This window comes from Carassius auratus, chromosome 15 (assembly GCF_003368295.1).
Source record: "Carassius auratus strain Wakin chromosome 15, ASM336829v1, whole genome shotgun sequence".
Classification (NCBI taxonomy): Eukaryota; Metazoa; Chordata; class Actinopteri; order Cypriniformes; family Cyprinidae; genus Carassius; species Carassius auratus.
This window is the reverse complement of record NC_039257.1, coordinates 5,348,244-5,368,375: the sequence shown is the minus strand read 5'-3', so window position 1 is coordinate 5,368,375 and position 20,132 is coordinate 5,348,244. Positions and strand designations below refer to the sequence as shown.

Genomic DNA, 20,132 nt, shown 5'->3' with positions numbered 1-20,132 from the left:
AGTCTGACATTAAAGTGCTAGTGACTTGTGCAGGGCCCTGTCGCTGTAGGCTTTAGTCACAAACTAAGTGAGATGATAATCAGATCAGCTGAAAGATTTTGAGAACCATAGTAGTGTAGAACAGAAGTCCAGGCAGTCCCATTGGTAAAAGAGATGCTGCAACAGAAGCAGTGGTTTTTTTGCTGGTAATTGATTTGCCAGTGGTGGTTGATGTGGTGGTGATGCCTGAGACACTTGAGTTCGCTGGTGCACCCGTGATTCCTGACACACTGGTGTTCCATGGTGCGCCCGTGATTGCTGACACACTTGTGTTCCATGGTGCGCCCGTGATTGCTGACACACTGGTGTTCAATGGTGCGTACGTGATTCCTGACACACTTGTGTTCCTTGGTGCGTACGTGATTCCTGACACACTTGTGTTCCTTGGTGCGTACGTGATTCCTGACACACTGGTGTTCCATGGTGCGCCCGTGATTCCTGACACACTTGTGTTCCATGGTGCGCCCGTGATTCCTGACACACTTGTGTTTCCTGGTGCGCTCGTGATTCCTGACACACTTGTGTTCCTTGGTGGGTCTGTGAATCCTGACACACTTGTGTTCCCTGGTGCGCCCGTGATTCCTGACACACTTGTGTTCCTTGGTGGGTCTGTGAATCCTGACACACTTGTGTTCCCTGGTGCGCCCGTGATTCCTGACACACTTGTGTTCCTTGGTGCATACGTGATTCCTGACACACTTGTGTTCCCTGGTGCGCCCGTGATTCCTGACACACTTGTGTTCCTTGGTGCATACGTGATTCCTGACACACTTGTGTTCCCTGGTGCGCCCGTGATGCCTGATGTGCTCGTTTTGCCTGTTGGGTCCATGGTGCTTGGCATGCCCGTTGTGGCCGGTGTGTCTGTGGTACCTGACATGCTGATATTTGTAATTATTACAGGTACTAGTAGTAGTAGGATTTGAGTTTTGGAAGCCATGCTCGCGTCTTTCACTGTTAAGCAAACAACAAATATAAAGTTATAGTGGTCCACTTCCTTTTCATTTGTAAATGTTTTTTTTGTTGTTGTCATATGACACATCCCAAATTAGCCAATATCATTCTACATTTTGAAACTATCACCATCACAATATTAACTTCTATTCAAGTTACATAAAAACTATCATTTTTAGTGCTGTCAGAATTAGTGTTTTTAATGCATGAGATTTAATTTTTTCAGTTTACCAAATTAAAAATATTTAACGCAAAGGTGGAGCTAGTGTTGGCCACTCCCCTCACAACTGCTTAGGTCTCTTTTTTTTTTTTTTTTTTTTTTTTTTTTTTTAGAAGTGCATTTATTCAGGCGAACAAACATCCTTAGGTCCATATCAAAAGAGAAAGGATCAGTGTGTGTGACCCATTAACAATACTAACATTTGTTTCCGGGAGATTTTACATGCAAAAGAAGCAGCAAACAACAGAACATGAGGAATCACATGTTCATCATATCGCATTACTCACCTGCAGCGCTTCTGTGTAACGAATAAATAGGCCTATACGAGAAATATATTTTTACTTAATAAATTAATAAAATGAACGAAAAACGCAGTTTGGGTTAATTTTTGTGTTGCACGAAAGGAAACAGACAGCAGAAAGTGGCATCGTGTTTTTCTTTGGACTTATTTTACACAAAGATTTGTTTTTATTGTAACTGTACACAAATAAAGGCAAACAGTTTACAATTCAGAATATCTTTGATTAAAAGGAGTAGTTGCTTCCACTTCCAAGAGATTGCACTAGTGCTGCATGTGTGCACACAGTTGAGCTTTGGTACCTTAACAATGCAGCATGTTCATTATCATAATAAAATTGAGATAGTCAAACATATGTTTGAAAACCCCCCACATTTCTCAGTTTAAATATGTAGTAAAATCAGTGCCGTTATTACCATACCGCCGCAATGTTATGCAAAATATATTGGATATTGGAACGCGAGTGAAGTATATAATAAATAATATTTTGGAATTCAAATATATTGTGTATACGAAAACATTTCAATTTGTGTCGTGTGAGAGAGCCAACGCTGGTTTCAGTTTCGTGTTAACCTAAATTAATTAGTTTTGGCTTTTTATTTATTTTATTTTTTGTGGAGTGAGAGGAACTAAAATAGCCAAGTTATGTTTACAGTTTATTATAATGTTTATAAACATTTTGTTTTGGCATTAGGCCTATTTCTGAATGAAATTATCAAATGCGACTTATACACGACTATACATTTTTTTCTCTCTCTAAAAAACACAATATTTTATACGCGTAGCATATTTTAATCATGCAACAAACCTCTTTAAATATTTAGATATATTACTGAAAATAAATAAATGACTTTTTAAACCGTTTAACTGATTGTACTAATCGGTCAAAATTCTTAACTGTTAACCGGTTAAAATGAACATCCCTAATTCATCTAAATTTAATTTAGAATTTTGTGTACGATAACTTCACTTTTACTTTATGCATATTTCTTCTGAAGGGCACATGTAAATATGACATGAATTATAATGGGCTTATGTGAAGATTGTTTTAAGTTCACTTAAATTAGATTTTTTTAATGTTAAAATTGATATCTAAATTATACAATAATGTTGGATGGCTATAATCAATGCTTAAATATTAGGAGGAAAACTATTTTATAGAGACATCAATAGTATTGGTATCAGTGATACTCGCCTTCAGTCATAAAAAAAGATGCCATTAAACAAATATTCAAAATATACTGTCTTTGTTTTTTATACATTAATTTGAAGATTGAAAATTAACATCGAAGTATTATAAGTATAAGTAGGTTTATTTAAAAACTTTGTCAGCAAGTCTAATCACGATTAATTTAAGAAAAATGTGCTATTATATTTTTTTAAATTGATTGACAGCACTAATAATTTTTGAATCCTATACTTTTATATAAAAGTATAAAATAGTCATATTTACCGTTTGGATGATTGCTCTCTGCGTCCACTTGATTCTCTAGGAGGATGTCAGTGCAAATGCCAAAGTAGTGTGCTATCTTTTATTTGAGTATTACACCTTAAAACCCTACACCCTTGCAAGAGGTGGAGCCACAGAGGTGTGTTTTTTTTTGGAAAGAGGAAATGCATTTATTTTTTTTGTTTCTACCTCTTAAAAGGATAGTTCACCCAGAAAGGAAAATTCTGTTGTTGTTTACTAACTTTAATGGTATTCCTTTTTTTTTTGTTATTCCAAACAACACTGGACGTCATTGTGTTTTATTGTATACACAAAATCACTTCTTTTTTTTCCTTTTTTTTGTTCAACGCAGTCATGCAAGTTTGGAACAGGGAGGGGTAAATGGTAACAATTTAAATTTAGGGCAAACTATTACTTTAATTGATGCATCTTACAGGCACTGATGTCCCACTTGACATCTGTTAGACTTTTGTAGTATGATATTAGGGAACATAAATTGTCAATGATCTTTGATGAAATTTTTTGTTGATTTTTAAATAACAGGATGGAAATTTAGTCTTCTACATCAGTTCTAATTGATTCATCAGTATAATTTATTTTTATTCAGGGAAAATTCGTGAACACTTTTTAGTTTATTACATCTGCCATGAGACTTTGAGCAGGTATAAAGCCTTACAGTAGTTTTAAGAGGTATCAGGTGGTAATATGTTGGTCACTAATCTGGGCTTCCTATGTCAAAGTGAAATATGATGAGAACAAGCTTGCATATCAGGTAAATGATCATACTCGAAATACAAAAGCAGCTTTACAAAGAATGGTGCTTTATAATGCCCCTAGCGAGCAAGCCAGAGGATATGGCAAGTAGAAGCCCACAAGATGTAAAGGTAGGTGAGGAAAAAACAATTCTCAGTTGGGTAATCCCCTCTGCTTTTTACAGGCACATATTTCAACAGACTGCTGAGAAAACATTTAAACTGTCACCAAATACATCAAGGAAATTATTGACTTTTTAAAGCAAGCTCTGCTGTATTTTCAAAGAGTGCTGGTGCCAACTATTTTCTGTTCAGCACCAGCTTTGTGCCTTTTTTTTTTTTTTTAAGCAGAAGGAAAATCCTCTTTATGGAGCATTGGCATTCATTTGATCTATTTACTATCCTGTGCAAGAATGTAAAATGGCTGGCCGAGGTTGATGGTTTTCATATATCACAGAGAGGCAAAATGGGATTTGTGGATTTCCGGGGAAACCAGAAGTTTCATTTAGTCTAAACCTCTCTTGACATGGACTGTCAGCTCTGCTTTGCTGTGTTTAAGCATTCGCCATTTTCCAGACTCACTGCAGGGCCTGTTGACTTTATGTAGTTGTAATAAAACACCATGGATTTTCCAATTTTATTCTTATTTCAGAAGTTAAAGGCAGCATGTCTGTACTCATAGAACACATCCGCTTTACACTTTAACTGTTTTGTTTAATACATAATATAAACAATGAAATGCACAAATCTCTGTCAATGCTCAAGCATTACACTGGAAAGAACATTCAATTTTCCTCATTAAGAAACTGCTAATTGTAGTGTACGTATACGCATGTCCTGATGTTGATATGTGTAAGCCATACAGTACTCAGTCACATTATGTAGAAGACAGTACGTTTATTGGAAGCAGGCAGAGATTGCATATGTTGAGAAATGCTCAAGAAGGTAGCCAGAACAATGTGAAAATGGAAAACTAAGAGGTAAGTCTCTAGTTTTGCATTCTTTGTGGATTTTTTTTTTCTCTTCCAGACTCATGTCAGCAAGTCTAGTTCAAGAGATTGTTATGCAGAATCAGCAAGCACAGTGGATGACAACTGTTAATAAAAGGCTCCAAATGGTGATTTCAAAGCTGCATATGTGGATTTGACGGCTTGTGCTGCGAGCTCTGCTTGGAAGAACCTTCTTGGTGCTACGCGTTCGGATTGTTGTGCTTGAGTGTGTGGACAGGCTATGTGGAGTTGATGTGAGAAATCCCCCACCCACAATCAGAACCTGCTCGCCTGGCCCAGAGGAATTAACAGCGCTTGGATATTGACCCACATTCAACTGGGCTGACTTGGACAGGTACCCAGATGTAACTACCTGCATGGGTGCTCGGTGGCCAGGATGACGAGCGCCGGCACCCAGAGGCGGCTCTGTGAATGCAGCTGAGTGCCAGGTTCTCCTGTTGGCCAGGTGGGCTTCTCCACATGTAGGCCTTGTATAGCAGGGACAGCCCAAGATCTTTGCAGGGGTCTGTTGCATCCAGGTCAGCAGATGGTTTGTATTTTCCTCATCCTCACAAGCCCAAGGGTTGTCTCCAAGTGTGAGGAGCTGCAGTCCATCCAATCGACTGAAAACACCATTACTCAATGAGGTAAAACGATTAGCATGCAGGTAGAATCTCGAAAGTTTGGGAAGGCGATCCAGTGAACCAGGCAAGATCTGCAGCAAGTAGTTGTGAGAGAGGTCCACCATCTCCAGATTGTAGGGCATGTTTGTCGGGACAGTCCAGAATTTGTTATGACTAAGGTTGAGAGATTGGAGATTGGACAATGTGTTGTTAATTAAGACCACTCGTTCCAGCAAGTTGTGTGACAAGTCCAAATTCTGAAGGTTCCAGTGGTAGGCCGTATCGTTCTTCTCCAGTTGACGGATGTAGTTTCCAGAGGCACGTACATCCCAAAGCGCTCTTGGCAGACCAACAGGAAGGTGGTGCAGATGGTTATACGAGATGTCCAGAGTTCTTAAGTGGTCAAAATGGTTGAGAAGTCCATCGAGATCTTGGAGTCGGTTATGTGACAAGTTGAGGAAATGAATGTTGTGCTGCAGGCTGTCAGGAAGTATAGCCAACCCTCGTGCAGAGCAGTCCACAGCTCTATGGCCTCTGCTACAGGTGCACATTGGAGGGCAAATGGTCAGCACACGCACCCCAAACAGAAGAAGGAGCAACAGATTAGTCGGCATGGAGGCAGGTGTGGTGCGGGCTGTCCTGTTAAAAGGAAAACTTGTTATAAACTTGCTCTTTAGGTTTTGCTTTTTTTCCAAGATAAATTAATTGGCATCTAAGCTAACAAAGATACACCAAAGCTGGAGATTAGTGGATGGGTTGGTCTTCCATTTGGAGTTGAGACTCAGCCCTTTGACTAATGACTAAAAAACAAGTCTGTTCATCGTCCAGGAAATGTTTACTGATCTTAAACCTCACTATAATTAATTTCATTTTGCAGTATACACCTACTAAGTATTGTTCTAATGTTTGTCAACCATATTGTCATTTGTTCTTTACAGGCCAAATCAACTTTTTTAAGAATGAGAACCTCAGTATTCTCAAGATTTTATATCTAGGTCGTATAAAGATTCTTGGGAAATGTATCAATCCATTTGAACTCTTTAGGGGAAAGAACACCCATACTTTTGGATGACATGCCCATTACACCATATTTTTGGGAATTAAGCAGTACTTTTCAAAGACTCATGATTTTATGTGTCCTTATTCACCTGGAACAATGCATGAACAAAGTACGGACATCATTCCATAAGGAAAATTTCATTTATTTAACTTTATCTGTCCAATGCACTGTTAATAACAGGTCTCACTGTTACCACCCATACAGAGCCACTCAGTTCTCTCTCTCAGTGGGTCTGTGCTAATAGCTTGAGCCACTGCCAGGAGTTACCCTGCCATGCTGCAGCACTGAGGTGTTAGCATTTAGCAGTTGCTACATCCTGTATCCCCACCCCCTCATTTTTGTAGGGCAGCTGGGGACAGCGTTGCACAGTACCTCTATGCATGTGCACATCATACAATGCTCTTTTCCGGGAAGTTACATGTGTTCTGGATTGTTACGTCAGTGTGCAGGAAACATTGAACATGACATTAAAGCCTGAATCATTACTTCAGTAAATCCATTAGGAAGTCAATCTCAAGTGCAGTGTTTCCCAGTAGTCTAAAAACCTAAAGTTACCATTAGAAAAAAATGTGTGCACATGCCAGAAATTTATGTGGGGGAAAGTATCTTGTTCTCTGATGGAGGTGTCCCTGTTTTTTTTTTTTAAATAAAAATGCTCTACTGCAGACTCACTCTGACCTAACATCGCTCTGCATTTTATAGTTGAGCATATTTGGTAAGCCTAACTGTGAGTTAAATGCTCCTTATTCTTGTCTGAATGTCATATATTGCTTACCTGATCCCTTCCATTACTTTGTGAACATGTCGTTGTCCGTTCTGACCTCTCTTTCCTGTTCCCCCTTTTACCTAGAGCAGCAGAAGGTGATTTTGATTGCTTGCTGTCTTATATGTTTTCCTAGTCAGGGTCCACGTTTCGTCTTCACTGTCTCATGCTCCTGTCCGCTTTCGCTCTTGTTCCCTTTCATCTACCCAACCCCACCTTTTCCTATCATAGGCAGCCGAGAGTTACTTTGGTTTAGAGTCTCTCTTAGCCATTCCCCTGCATTTCCGTTCATCCAGGCATGGTCATGCAGAGTGGTTGCACCCCTGGTTAGCCTCCACTGCTGCTGGCTGCCCACTTGCTTCAGTGATGTCCGTGAGAGGAGGTAGAGAGGTAGAGAGAGAGAGCGAGAGAGAGAGAGAGAAAGGAGGGACCAAGGGAGGGAGATGAAGGATCATCGAATGGTGGGGAGGGGGAGGTGGCAAAATGCAGCACAGTGTCGACCCATACTGCTGCTGATGATGTGTGTGTGTGGTGGGGGGGATGCTGACTTCAGTGTTTTATATTACAGATCTGCACACACCACCAAATCATCTCCCTGATTTTTCTCTCTCGATCTCTCTCACACTTTTTTCCTCCTGTAACATGTCATGGTCTGTGTACATGCCATATTTAGAAATCGCATTACTCACACAGCCTGATGCTTTGATTAAATGAACCCAGGCTCCGTTAGGAAATGAGTTAATCTGTGTGTGACGCAGCTAAATTCAGAAGACTGGGTGACGTGGTTTAGTGTGCCTCTACGGCCATGTCCTCATTTAAGGGACAGCTGTTTTTGTTGATGCACTCTTTAATTTCATTCTTGAGGATTCATTTCATTTATCTTGTTGAGTTAGAGTATATTGTATGAACTCTACTCTGTTTGGCAGGATGTATTAATGTTTCAAGTTTTTAGTGTTCTTAAAGTGCGGTTGCACATCATATGAGCACCAATGAGGTGTGAATGTAGCCCTGGAACAAATCAGTATAGCAACACCAATCAAATGCGTGGACACCTGCATAGCAGCACAGTGAAGTTTGGAGGGTTTGAGTTATTGAATCAGAAAACCTGCAGCAGCAAATAGTACCAAAAAGAACTGAATGCTGTCAGGAAATTAAAACTTTATCATAACCCTAACAAAAAAGTACTATAGCTTTACCGTTGTGTGGTCTCTCAATTGTATAATAATAATAATTGTTGTTGTTTGTATCCCACAAACTAGTAGTTTAAAAGTAATTGTTCAAGTTACCACTGAACTCTGGCTGAATTCCAAAAGATGAAGCGACTTTTCTTGAAAATAAATCCGTAGGCAGAAAATAGCCTTGTGGTCTGTTTCCCCAATTTGACTAGCTATGGCGTTTCCTCTCTCACTTCTGCTGCAGGTGGTGCACAGGCCCTGCATTTATCACTTTGCTGAAGACACAGCATACTACTTGTACTAACTTCATACCTTTCTCAGTAGTAGGTCTTCAGGTCTGCTGATCCCTAGGTGCAGAGTGTTAGTGTTGGAAACCAAATTATTTTCTTGATATTCGGTTCAGTTAAAGGTTCTTGAATCGCTTTTTTTTTTTTTTTTTTTTTTTGCAGACTAAATATTGTTTTAATGTAGTCTGAAAGTCTTTAGACTGCATCTTTCCACTGAAGTTTGTGAATCACCCTCCAGTGCGTATTACTGATCCTATAAATATATATATATATATATACTGGTATATATATATTTTTTTTTTTTAATTTGTGGTATTAAACAGATGCATATTATTAATAATAATAATATTATTATTTTGATGAACCCCTCTTAAGGTGCTCATAAGCAAAAATATTAGCCTACAGTCCTGCAATTAACATTTAGCCTTTTTGTTTTATAGCTGAAGGAAAGAAGGACACAAAACTGTTGTTGCAACACTTTGTATTTTTAGAGTGAGCTGCAATTGGGTCTGTTATCTGAGAGTTCCTCCCAGTTTGAAGCTCAGACATGCTCCCAGTAGCTATAGCAATGCAGTAATTCATTCACAAACTGGGTATTGAGGCTACATTCCCTCTTTCTCATACACACACTTAAGTGCATAAGAACAAAGACTGGACATGCTGGACATACTACCCGAGCTAGCCATACATAAGCTTTTAGCTGTTAAAGTATTAAAATGACAAAAGCGTTGACATTTTAATGACCTAATGAAATCAGAATTGGAGTTTGGTAGCTTTTAGTTCTACACATGCTGGTGTACTTACACTTACCTTAAGCAGATATACAGATTTAAAATGTACAGGCTCGCTCTCCTTGGAAAATCGACCAAGAACTGCAGTGTCTAAACCTGTTGGAAGGCCACTGTCCTGTAAAATTTAGCTCCAACCCTATTTAAACACACCTGAAGCAGTTGAACAAGATCTTCAGGCTCCGTGTTAGAGCTGGTTTGAGCTAAATTCTGCTGGACTTTGGTCCTCCATCAACAGGATTGGACACCCCTGACCAAGAATATGGATGAGTTCACGTGGACTACACATCTTTTTGACTACTCAGATTAGGGCTGTGCAAAAACTCGAACGTGATTTTCATGCACATCTCATCAGTAAAGACGCTCCTGTAATTAGAAGTATATCTCCAGCACGTGTGCTCAGATTATGGTTTCCAGGTTTTCACAACAAATCCTGCCCAGCTGCTTCTCAAAACTAGTCCAAAATTGCGTTTCCAGGAGGTTCCCCGATAAAAAAAATTGCTTTCCGGGGTTAAAATGTATGTTTTATGGCATGGTTGCCTTGATAAAATTAGCATTTTAGGGTCTAAATATCACGTTATTGGTATTGTCGCTTCGACCCGCGGACATGAAAAACAACCACAGACTTGGGAACATTGGTTGGCATTTGATACACAGAGCTGTAATTCACTGAAAATTTACACAAAATCGATTTTAAAATCGGTGGCGATTCTTTGTCGATTTTGAAAGCGATTTTGTGTTAGTTGTCGGTAGACTACGGCTCTTGTGTAGTAACTGCCGCTCCACCTGAACCAGTGTTGCCAAGTCTGCAGTAAGTTTTTCGTGTCCGAGGTTCGAAGCTACCCCAATACCAATAACGTGATATTTAGCCCCTAAAATGCGAATTTTTTTACAAGACAACCATGCCAAAAAAAACCCGTATATTTTAACCCCGGGAAGCAATTTTTGTTTTATCTGGGAACCTCCTGGAATCGCGATTTGTTGTGAAAACCTGGCAACCCTGATCTGAACACACGTGCTGGAGATAATACTTCTAATTACAGGAGCGTCTTCACTGATTAGATGTGCATGAAAATCGCATTCGATTTTTTGCACAGCCCTAACTAAGATTCTCTCTATGTAAAGCTGACATTGATTGACAAGTTGGATATCATGATTAACAATTGTGACAGTTGTCGCTAATAGAAACCACATCCTCTTGGATATGTCCTGGACATTTGGTTGTGATGTTTCAAGGTTGCAAGCAGTCGTGTTTACATAATTGTTTGATTTTTAAAAAGAAAATATGAGTGTGTTGGTTGGTTTGTAGATCGTCACATAACATTAGGGCAGTGGTGGAGCAGGTGGAATAATCCCACCATCTGATGTTTGCAAAGGTGCTGCTTCTTCTGAAAGGGAATCAAGATCTATGGACACTAAAGGTGGAGGAGGTTTAATTACAGTATCCGGGTCAGAAGACATAGATGCAGTGAGGTCATCAGGCTGCTTAGATTCTTTGCTTTCCATCACAGTTTCTTGTTCACTTCCTGACCCAGGTGTTTTGGTATTAGAAGAGTCCACAGGTTCTTGACCTTCCTGGATTTTGTTTTCTTCTGTCTCCATTGAGTCTCGAGCAGCTGTCGGGTCCCCATTGGGGGCTTGGACCTCATCTGGATTTTGTCTGCCAAACGTGCTTCCTTGCAGGATGTCCCCCATGAGAACATCCTCACTTGAGTTCCTCCCGAATGTCAGGTGTTTGGAGAGCCGTTGGGAGATGTATCTGGACATGTGGTTGAAGCCCTGTCGATTGATGGCCTCGGATTCCTCTGTATTAAGCAGGTTCGGTTGAACGTCGCCATCCAAAAACGGTGAGGGTCCGGCCCACTCTGAATTTTCTAGCTGCTTTCTTTGGATTTTGCGTTTCCTTACCAAGATAAAGATAATGGCTATGAACATCAAGACAAACGTGGTGCCAATCACACCCGCCACAACAGAACCTGGGTTTGCTTGCTGCTTGTCTTTTGATGGAGGTGGACTTAGCTTTTTGGTGGTCTTTCTAGTGGTCGTCAACATCATCTTTGGCGTAGTCATAGATGAAGTCTTACGCACAGGGCCTTGAGTGCTTGTCCACTTGTCTGTGACTTTTTTCCCCTCTTTGGTTTTTGCATCTTTGCTCGGTTTGAAATCTGTCACATTTGCTATTGCGGAAGTGTGGGCATGAGTCATTGGGCTTGGTTGGGTTGAAGTCTCCATTGTGGCCTGGGCTGTTGGAAGATCGCTGCTATCCATGACTGTTTTATTTGCTTGCCCATCATGGAGCCCAGTGATATCAGAAGTAGAAGGTGTTTCTTGAGTGGCTTTCTGTGTCTCATAAAATCCACTGCTTGTCTTTTCCTCAGGTGAAACGTCTGCCCTTGTGGCATTTGGTGTTTTTGTAAATTCTGTAGCATTCTCTGTTTGAAAAACAGATGTAGTATGTGGTGTCCGGGAGCTTTCTGTTGGTTTTTGTTGTTCCTTTTGAGTTACCTTGTCCTGCATTTGCGTTTGAGGGTGTGTCGACATTGTAGTTAAGTTGAGTTTGTCATATTGTACATTCCTCCTTCTCCTTGATGTCTCATCTTCACCTTTGGCTGTCCTCAGCCTTATCTCTTGCTGCTCCGAGTGACTCGTAAGTTGTCGCGTCTGAATGCTTCTTGAAAGCGAAACCACATTTTCTGTTCCAGAATCAGTAGTGTAGTCCCTCAGTTGTGATGCATTTTCTTCTGTGTTTGTTACCACGGTATTCTTATTGCTGGTCGTTAAATGGCCATTTAGACTCCATGGTAGAGAGAAGAGCAAGACAAGCGTGCAAAGAGTAGTCCTCATGGTGTCCTTAGAGAACCTTGCCAAAAAAATACATTTTTGCACATAAGACTTAACAGACCATTTTATTTCCCAAAATTCTTATAGGCTATATGTAGCATGCTCAGATTAAAACTTTTATGTTTTTCTTTGTTATATAAGCGCTCAAAAAGGCAACACCTAATGTTTGTGTATACAAATGGTGCACAAAATCTGTAAGTGAATAATTGGTGATGCAGACTAACAATGGTAAAAAAAAAGTAGGTTTTTCATTTATTTTACAGTCACTATTGGACAACTTCCAACACACTGTTTTCTACTGTTTTTTGTAGTGCCATGTTGTTACTTTAAATGCTAAATACATATATGCTTAAATGTTTTGCTGTGCAGTATTAAGTAACACTAGACAAAACAGCAGAATATTTACTTACCCAGGCATCCTCTGAAGCATTTGTTAAAGACTGAAGTATATAGAGATGAATACGGAACTGTCACTTCACTTGACAGGAAATGAAGCTGTGAAATGGCTGCATTCGTTTTTTTTTTTTTTTTTTTTTTTTGCTAATAGCAGTTTTTTTTTCCTGAGGAAAGAATCTGTGGTAACAGAGTATGAAAACCAGAAGCACTTTTTTTTCTTAACTCTGTTCTAAGATATGAGGCTTGTTTTTTAAGGTATGTTTTAAAGCATTGATGTACATTTTTTGAACAGAACAGTTATTATCTTCAAATTTATCTGTAAGAATAAGAATTATTTGTAGAGCATAAGCCATCTAAAGGGAAATTATCTCATGTCTCTTTTTTTGTCATCTTGGAAAGTTGAACACCCACATTTCAACCACCAGTAACACCTTAAAAATCTGCCAACTACTTTAACCGTAGCATTGCAACACTTAGGAAATATATAAATCTGGTTGTAAATGATAAACAGAACAAGGATTTTTGTCATTAGCATTTCATTTTATTTTATATTGAGATGTCAGTGTTTTGATAAGGAAAACCTGCTCATTGTTATATGATTTTAAGGCTGTGTGGTATTGCTTTACCCATTTTAAAGCAAAAGTGTGTGATTTATTTTTTCCCTGCTATATATTTGGAATCAAATATAAATTAGCCATTCATAGGTTGTTTCATCTTCACTGTTTGAGTGACTAATGGCAGTTTGGTGACTAGTGGAAATTACAGTAGAAATTACAGCACACAGTTTTAAGCCCATGTTGTGGTCTGCTATTTGTGCACCAAATATAGCGTTCATCTATTTCGCTTCCATCTACAGCGAGTAAATGTGCTCTTCGATTTCTGGGTAAATGCTGCTGCTTGCCATATTAAAAAGAACTGCCAAAATGTGAGACAACGCTGATGTTAAATACCAATTTCACAAAATATACAATCATACACAGAACTTTCATTTACTTATCGTCCTTGTCATCATCACTAAACACAACATCTCCAGAGCTGTTTGAGATGAGAAAACTGCAGTGACCTCATCTGTGACCCATCAAATCCATCTAATATTACAAGAAATCTCCTTTTAACAGGATGAGCACAAATTGTAGTTAGTTAAACAGTAACTAAACCTTGTTAGGCCCCTTGTAACTTAATTTTTTATTGCAGTAGATGTTGAAGACTTTTTTTTTTTTTTTAAAGGCAAAATAGAGAAGTAAAATGCCTGACATCAGAGCCTAGCACACAAAAAAATCTCTTGTACTTTACACCATCAGAGGCATATTCTCCAAACTTATGGGATCTATGCAGGAATCCCTGGAGGTTGAGCTCTGCATGGCTGTCGGGATGCTCTCGGAGTCACCGGCTGCGTTAGAAGTGGTGATGTATTGGCTCGGCCCTGCCGCGCCATCATGGATCTCTTCCTCTTCGCCGTCTGTCTTTACCTCCTCCAATAGAACACTGGTTTCGCATGGACCCACAATGCCGCCCTCTCTTCTCTCGTTACCCCAGTAGCCCGTTCCACTCACCAGGTCTGCATTGCTTCGGGATGGACGAGGGGCCCGCTGGTGGCGTTTCAGGCTTGAGACGGTACATGCCAACACTATGGTGGAGGTTAGAAGGATCAGGATGAGGCCACCAGCAATTGCTGTTGCTATAAAAGCTAGCTGGGCATTGATAAAACAGCTGATCTCAGCGGCACCGGTTGCAGGGAAATTAGTCGTCGCTACAGAAATGCTGAAGTCCTCGCGCCCTTCTGTGGTGTTGTACATCACTTCGTTTGTTGTCTGCATTGTCACTGTATTTTGAGATCTGTGTAACAAACAAGCACCATTTATTCAACAGGTCATGTTCTTTTGAATATTCTATAGTAGTTAATTTAGTCTTAACCAAGCATTATGCAATAAGTTTCCAATAATAATCACTTTGTCTGTTTAAACTTAACTTAAAAGGCTTGACTAATGAAAAAAAACATTATTTTTTTTACAGTACCATTTAAAAGTTTGGGGTCAGCAAGATTTTTTTTTTTAAGTTGTTAATTCTTTGATTCAGCAAGGATGCCTTAAACTGATTGTGTGTGACAGGAAAGATATTTCTATATATTTTAATTTCAAATAAATGCCTTTACTAAAGATTTCTGAATCACATTGGATCAACAAATATTAAGCAGCACAACTGTTTTCAACATTGATGATAATAAGAAATATTTCGTGAGCATCAAATCAGCTTATTGCAACGATTCCTGAAGAATCGTGTGTCTGTAAAATCACATGGAAGATTATAATTAAATTTCAGCTGCTTTACCCGTTTTCCTGTATTTTTGATAAAAAAAATTACAGTTTTGATGAGCATAAGACTTTTTTCCAAAAACATACACAATTCTCTCCAAACCCAGTCTTCTGAATGGTAGTGTGCATAATTTAACATGAATCGCGATGATTTTAACTAGTGTATATGGATTTTAAAATGCACCAAATCTTTTGTTAAATTGAGTTTTAAAACTCTTTACCCACATTAACTGTATTATAAAAACATTAACAGATGTAATGAGTAGTTTGTTTTCCTAACTCTCAATTACACATTAGCTTTACAGATAATTGGTGAACTAATAAGTACTTACTAAAGTAGATATAGAGCCTTTCCTAGGGACCTATCCGGTGAGGGAGAGCTGGTAGATGATGAAGAACAACCTGAAGCAGTGAGGCTTGATATATCGTCATACAGTACACAATCACTTCCTGTCCCACTCGCTTGTTGATGTTATTTAAGTGTTCTTCAGTTGAGATGCTCTTGACCTGTGGTTGCAACAGTAGAAAACAGGGCTATATTTGATAAACAGGTTTCCATTATGCGTAAGCAGTCGAAAGTTTGCCATTTAAGGGAAGTGTTACAGACCGCCGATGTTTGAAATGACTAATGCATCGTTGTTTTTGGCATGTATACAGTTTTAGACATTATTCTTAAAATACTCTTCTCAAAGATGAACAGTGCATTGCCTTTAGAAGTAAAAACGCATTCAAATTCAAAATATCATTGTTGTTATTTCTCTTTAGGTTCAAAACCGGACAAATCAATGGGGATCTTCTGATCTACCACGTCCTTCTGACGCTCAAACCATACTATGCCAAGCACTACGAGATCGTAGTAGACCTCACCCATGTAGGCCCCAGTAACCGCTTTAAGACGGACTTCTTGTCCAAGTGGTTTGTGGTCTTTCCAAACTTTGCCTACGAGAATGTGGCTGCCGTGTACATCTACAACTGCAACACCTGGGTACGAGAGTACACCAAATACCACGAGCGACTACTGACTGGCCTCAAGGGGAGCAAGAAGCTGCTGTTTATCGACTCGCCTGCACGCCTAGCCGAACACATTGAACCCGAGCTGCAGAAGCTGCCTGCAGCTACCTTGGCATTGGAAGAAGACCTCAAAGTGTTTCACAATGCTCTGAAACTGGCGCACAAGGACACAAAGGTGTCGATCAAGGTGAGAGTTTCTAAACTTAACCCATATTAAAGCCAATTAGAATTTTCATGTTATGGCCTGTAACTGATAAATGGATAATACTAAAGTTATATTTACTATACTGGTCTAAATAATTTTATATAAGAAATTACATAAATAATATAGAGCCCTGCACATGATATGCAGACAAAAATATATTTAGTATATTTATCATGTCCAAGAATAGAGTATCAATTACCACCAAGTAAATTGTATTAATTAAATCCCTCATTTTAGTTAAAATAGTGGCTACAAATTGTAAATTCGTTCCGATGTTTTATTAATTTGTGGCAAGGTTGTACCAATTTTTCCCTCATTTTGATTTAAATGAATGAGTCAACAAATTAAGTCTTAATGGGAACAAATCCTTAATTTGTGTTCACAATAGGCACACACACAATATATATGTATAAATAAATATATGTAATTTCTCCTATATGTCATGTGCGAAGCTCTGTAAAATTATGTAATAATAAAACTATGCATACATTTTTTTATACATTTAAAAAGAATTTGCTTTCAATGCTACAAATGAATTTAAGCATCACAATATTGTATTGTACAATATAAAAATGGATATTAATTTTGAGATTTTCAGAAAGTGATGTGACATATAGCCAAATATGGTGACCCATACTTAGAATTGGTGCTCTGCATTTAACCCATCCAAAGTGCACACACACAGCAGTGAACACACACACACACACTGTGAACACACACCCAGAACCTTAGGGTTAGGATTCATACTCTCTAACCACTAGGCCCCAAAGTGTTATTAAATTATTTGTGTTTTTAAATGTAAACTTGTATGATATTACAACCTAAAATGTAAATCCCAGAGTTTTACACTCCTTTTTCTGGCTCATTCAACCAAGGTGGGATCAACAGCTGTTCAGGTGACCTCGGCTGAGCGAACACGTGTCCTGGGACAGCCTGTCTTCCTGAACGACATATACTATGCTTCCGAGATCGAGGAGATATGCCTGGTGGACGAGAACCAGTTCACACTGACCATCGCTAACCAGGGCACCCCTCTCACATTCATGCACCAGGAGTGCGAAGCCATCGTTCAGTCCATCATCCACATCCGCACACGCTGGGAGCTCTCTCAACCAGACTCCATTCCTCAGCACACAAAGATCAGGCCTAAAGATGTTCCTGGCACCCTGCTCAACATCGCCCTCCTCAACCTGGGAAGCTCAGACCCCAGTCTAAGGTGAGAAGTTCACTTTGCATGGCATCTTGGGGGATTGAGTTTTAGGCCATGCTCAGGCTGTTTTTCAGCCTAACAACTTGATGGTTTTGGGGGAATGGTCCAATGCATCCCGCTGTTGTTGTTCTGACAATGAGCCTTTTATCTGCAGGCTTCTGTCTTTGTTTTGGTGAACTGATTAGAAATGCTAATACTGCTCCTTTGTGTCTTCAGTTCAACTGAGGCGGCTCTTGAACTTGCTGCCGTTAGAACCAGACAGAACCTGCTATTTAAAAATAAAATACCACTTCAATTTCCACAAAAATGGAAACTTACATATTCATGTAAATTATTGCTTCTGAATATGACTTGCTCTTAACTAAAAACTCCTTCAACAGGTCAGCTGCATACAACCTCCTTTGTGCCTTAACCTGCACCTTCAACCTGAAGATTGAAGGCCAGCTTCTGGAAACATCTGGCTTGTGCATCCCAGCCAACAACACCCTTTTTATTGTGTCCATTAGCAAAACACTAGCAGCTAACGAACCCCACCTCACTCTGGAGTTCCTGGAAGAGTGCATCTCCGGCTTCAGCAAGTCAAGTCAGTGTCACATACAAACAAAGACTCACCATTTTGCACTTATTATTAGAGGGTTTGGTGTTAGTAAGATTTCTTGTCTTATTTGATACTTTTATTTAAAAAGTAGGCATTAAATTGACTTAAAGTGACTTTTATTAAACTAAAAATCTTGGTTTCAACATAAATATTAAGCAGCACATCGTTAATAAGAAATGTTTTATAGTAGCAAATCAGAATATAAGAATGATTTCTGAAAGATTATGTGACACTCAATACTTGAGTAATGACTGCTGAAAATTTGGCTTTGCCATCTCAGCAATAAATTACATTTTAAATGTAATATATCACAATATCACTGTTTTTACTTTGTTTTTAGTTCAACTAAATGCAGCCTTGGTTAGCCTAGGAGACTTCCAAAAAAAAAAAATCTTACTGATCCAAAAACAAAAATATTTAATTAAGTTGATGGTCATTGCAAAGCACCATTTCTGTGTCATTTGTTACAAAAATGTTGTGTTTCCTTTTGGGTGCTTTAGGCATTGAGCTGAAGCATCTGTGTCTGGAGTATATGACTCCTTGGCTGCGTAATTTGGTGCGCTTTTGTAAACACAATGACGATGCCAAACGACAGCGTGTAACGGCTATCCTGGACAAACTCATCACTATGACCATCAATGAGAAACAGATGTACCCTTCCATACAGGCGAAGATATGGGGCAGTTTGGGTCAGGTAAACCTTTCAGACAATTGTAACGTTTCTCCTAGTTCTATTGAAGGAATTTGATTTTGTGAGTTTATTCCATCCAAAAAGATTCAAACAGGCATTACATTGACAGATTCCTTCAAACTCTAACACCCCTGTATATTTCTATAGTAATTCCGCCCGTGTCCATAGAAACTCGCAACTCAGCAGTTACAGAATGCACAATTTTTTGTCGTTTATAGATCACCGACCTGCTTGATGTGGTGTTGGATAGCTTCATAAAGACTAGTGCTACTGGGGGTTTGGGATCCATCAAGGCTGAAGTGATGGCTGACACAGCTGTAGCTCTGGCTTCAGGAAACGTCAAGCTGGTGTCCAGCAAGGTAAGCACTTACTAGTCACCATATTATGTGAATTTATGTTTATATATTATTATTTAGTATAATAATATATTATTTAGTCTGATGCTGTTCATTAAGATAACAGAATGTAGCATCTCAGTTAGTTTGTACTGAAATACTAAATCTTGCTGCATTGCTGAGGTGCAATGAAGTGAAATTATAGGATATTTAATAGGATATATAAATATTTTATTTATTTATAAAGTTATCAATTTGTTCATCCCAAGATGATTCAAAATGCCCCAGAACAGCTCTACTTGTATTGCATGCATTTTTGCATAATTTCATCCAATTTGTCTCATTTGAAATGTTTGCTTCTGTTTAACACATCATGCAATATTCAGTTTACTATATTCAATTAACCATTAAACCAATTTTATTTCTTGGTAGCATATCTCTAAATGTCCTGCATGTCTTTTAGGTTAATTTCTAGCCCACTAACACTCTTTAAAACAGATTTGGACTTACCGCTTAAAGTGTTTCTGGCTCTTGTGTTCCTGAATCATTCCTCTTGTGATCTTATCCAGGCTGACTAGCTCTTCTGCCCAACATCTATTATCCTAAGTGTTGTGCACAAATGTCCAATTTGTATGTGTGTGCACAGACAGACAATAGTCAGCCAGCGGGGCAGTCGCTCCTATTATATGGGCCACTGTTAGTCATTACGCTCAATGGACGTCATTGTCAGACACTTGGGCAGAGGGAGAGACACATTTGCGAATTGGATAACTTAAGCCCCTTGGTTTTTATGATTCTTGATTGACGCAGTTACCATATTAGATATTTTTTTTTATTAGTTGAAGATACATAGTTGTTTTTCCCAAATTCCCACCTATACTGAAAAGCTAAATATTGTTTGGTTAACATGTGCCAGCCACTGCTGATGTCACAGCGGGCAGCACAAGGACAGGCTTTGTCCAGTTGTTGCGTCTGCTTTTTCTAAGACTCATATGGCAGCTGGACTCCGAGGTTAAATGAGGGACCAAGTATAATCTTATTGAGAGAGAGCAGATGATGTTTAGGTGCATGTCACAGAGTGAAAATAAAAAGCACACTGTCTATATTTGTTTTTATTTTGGAGTAGTTTCTAATTTGT

General features: G+C 39.0%; 3 protein-coding genes across 5 annotated transcripts in view; 1 reads left to right on the top strand and 2 right to left on the bottom strand.

The window, feature by feature from the left end:
* Positions 1–20,132, top strand: part of LOC113114811 (neurofibromin-like) — a 60,404-nt gene that overhangs the window by 25,872 nt on the left and 14,400 nt on the right. For all 3 annotated transcript variants that reach the window (XM_026281854.1, XM_026281855.1, XM_026281857.1), the window contains exons 36-40: positions 15,710–16,142; positions 17,036–17,376; positions 17,751–17,953; positions 18,469–18,662; positions 18,878–19,018. In XM_026281854.1, the coding sequence (XP_026137639.1) occupies positions 15,710–16,142; positions 17,036–17,376; positions 17,751–17,953; positions 18,469–18,662; positions 18,878–19,018 (1,312 nt within the window). The remainder of the gene's footprint in view (positions 1–15,709; positions 16,143–17,035; positions 17,377–17,750; positions 17,954–18,468; positions 18,663–18,877; positions 19,019–20,132) is intronic.
* On the bottom strand, positions 4,665–8,751 carry omg (oligodendrocyte myelin glycoprotein). Its single transcript, XM_026281859.1, has 2 exons — positions 7,158–8,751; positions 4,665–5,961 (listed from the first exon to the last, which is right to left on the bottom strand). Exons 1-2 carry the CDS (start codon positions 7,169–7,171, stop codon positions 4,782–4,784), a joined length of 1,194 nt encoding a protein of 397 aa, XP_026137644.1. The 5' UTR covers positions 7,172–8,751; the 3' UTR covers positions 4,665–4,781.
* Positions 10,676–19,790, bottom strand: LOC113114812 (protein EVI2B). The gene is made up of 4 exons (XM_026281858.1): positions 19,505–19,790; positions 15,277–15,451; positions 12,647–14,468; positions 10,676–12,255 (listed from the first exon to the last, which is right to left on the bottom strand). The coding sequence occupies exons 3-4, from the start codon at positions 12,664–12,666 to the stop codon at positions 10,719–10,721; spliced, it is 1,557 nt and encodes a 518-aa protein (XP_026137643.1). The 5' UTR covers positions 12,667–14,468; positions 15,277–15,451; positions 19,505–19,790; the 3' UTR covers positions 10,676–10,718.

What these genes read in the sequence shown, in the direction of transcription:
- LOC113114812 (XM_026281858.1), bottom strand. Translation starts at nt 12,666, where the DNA reads ATGCTTCAGAGGATGCCTGG. An exon ending in ATGCTTCAGAGGATGCCTGG is followed by an intron (nt 12,256 to 12,646) that starts GTAAGTAAATAT and finishes TTTTTTGGCAAG; the next exon opens with GTTCTCTAAGGACACCATGA.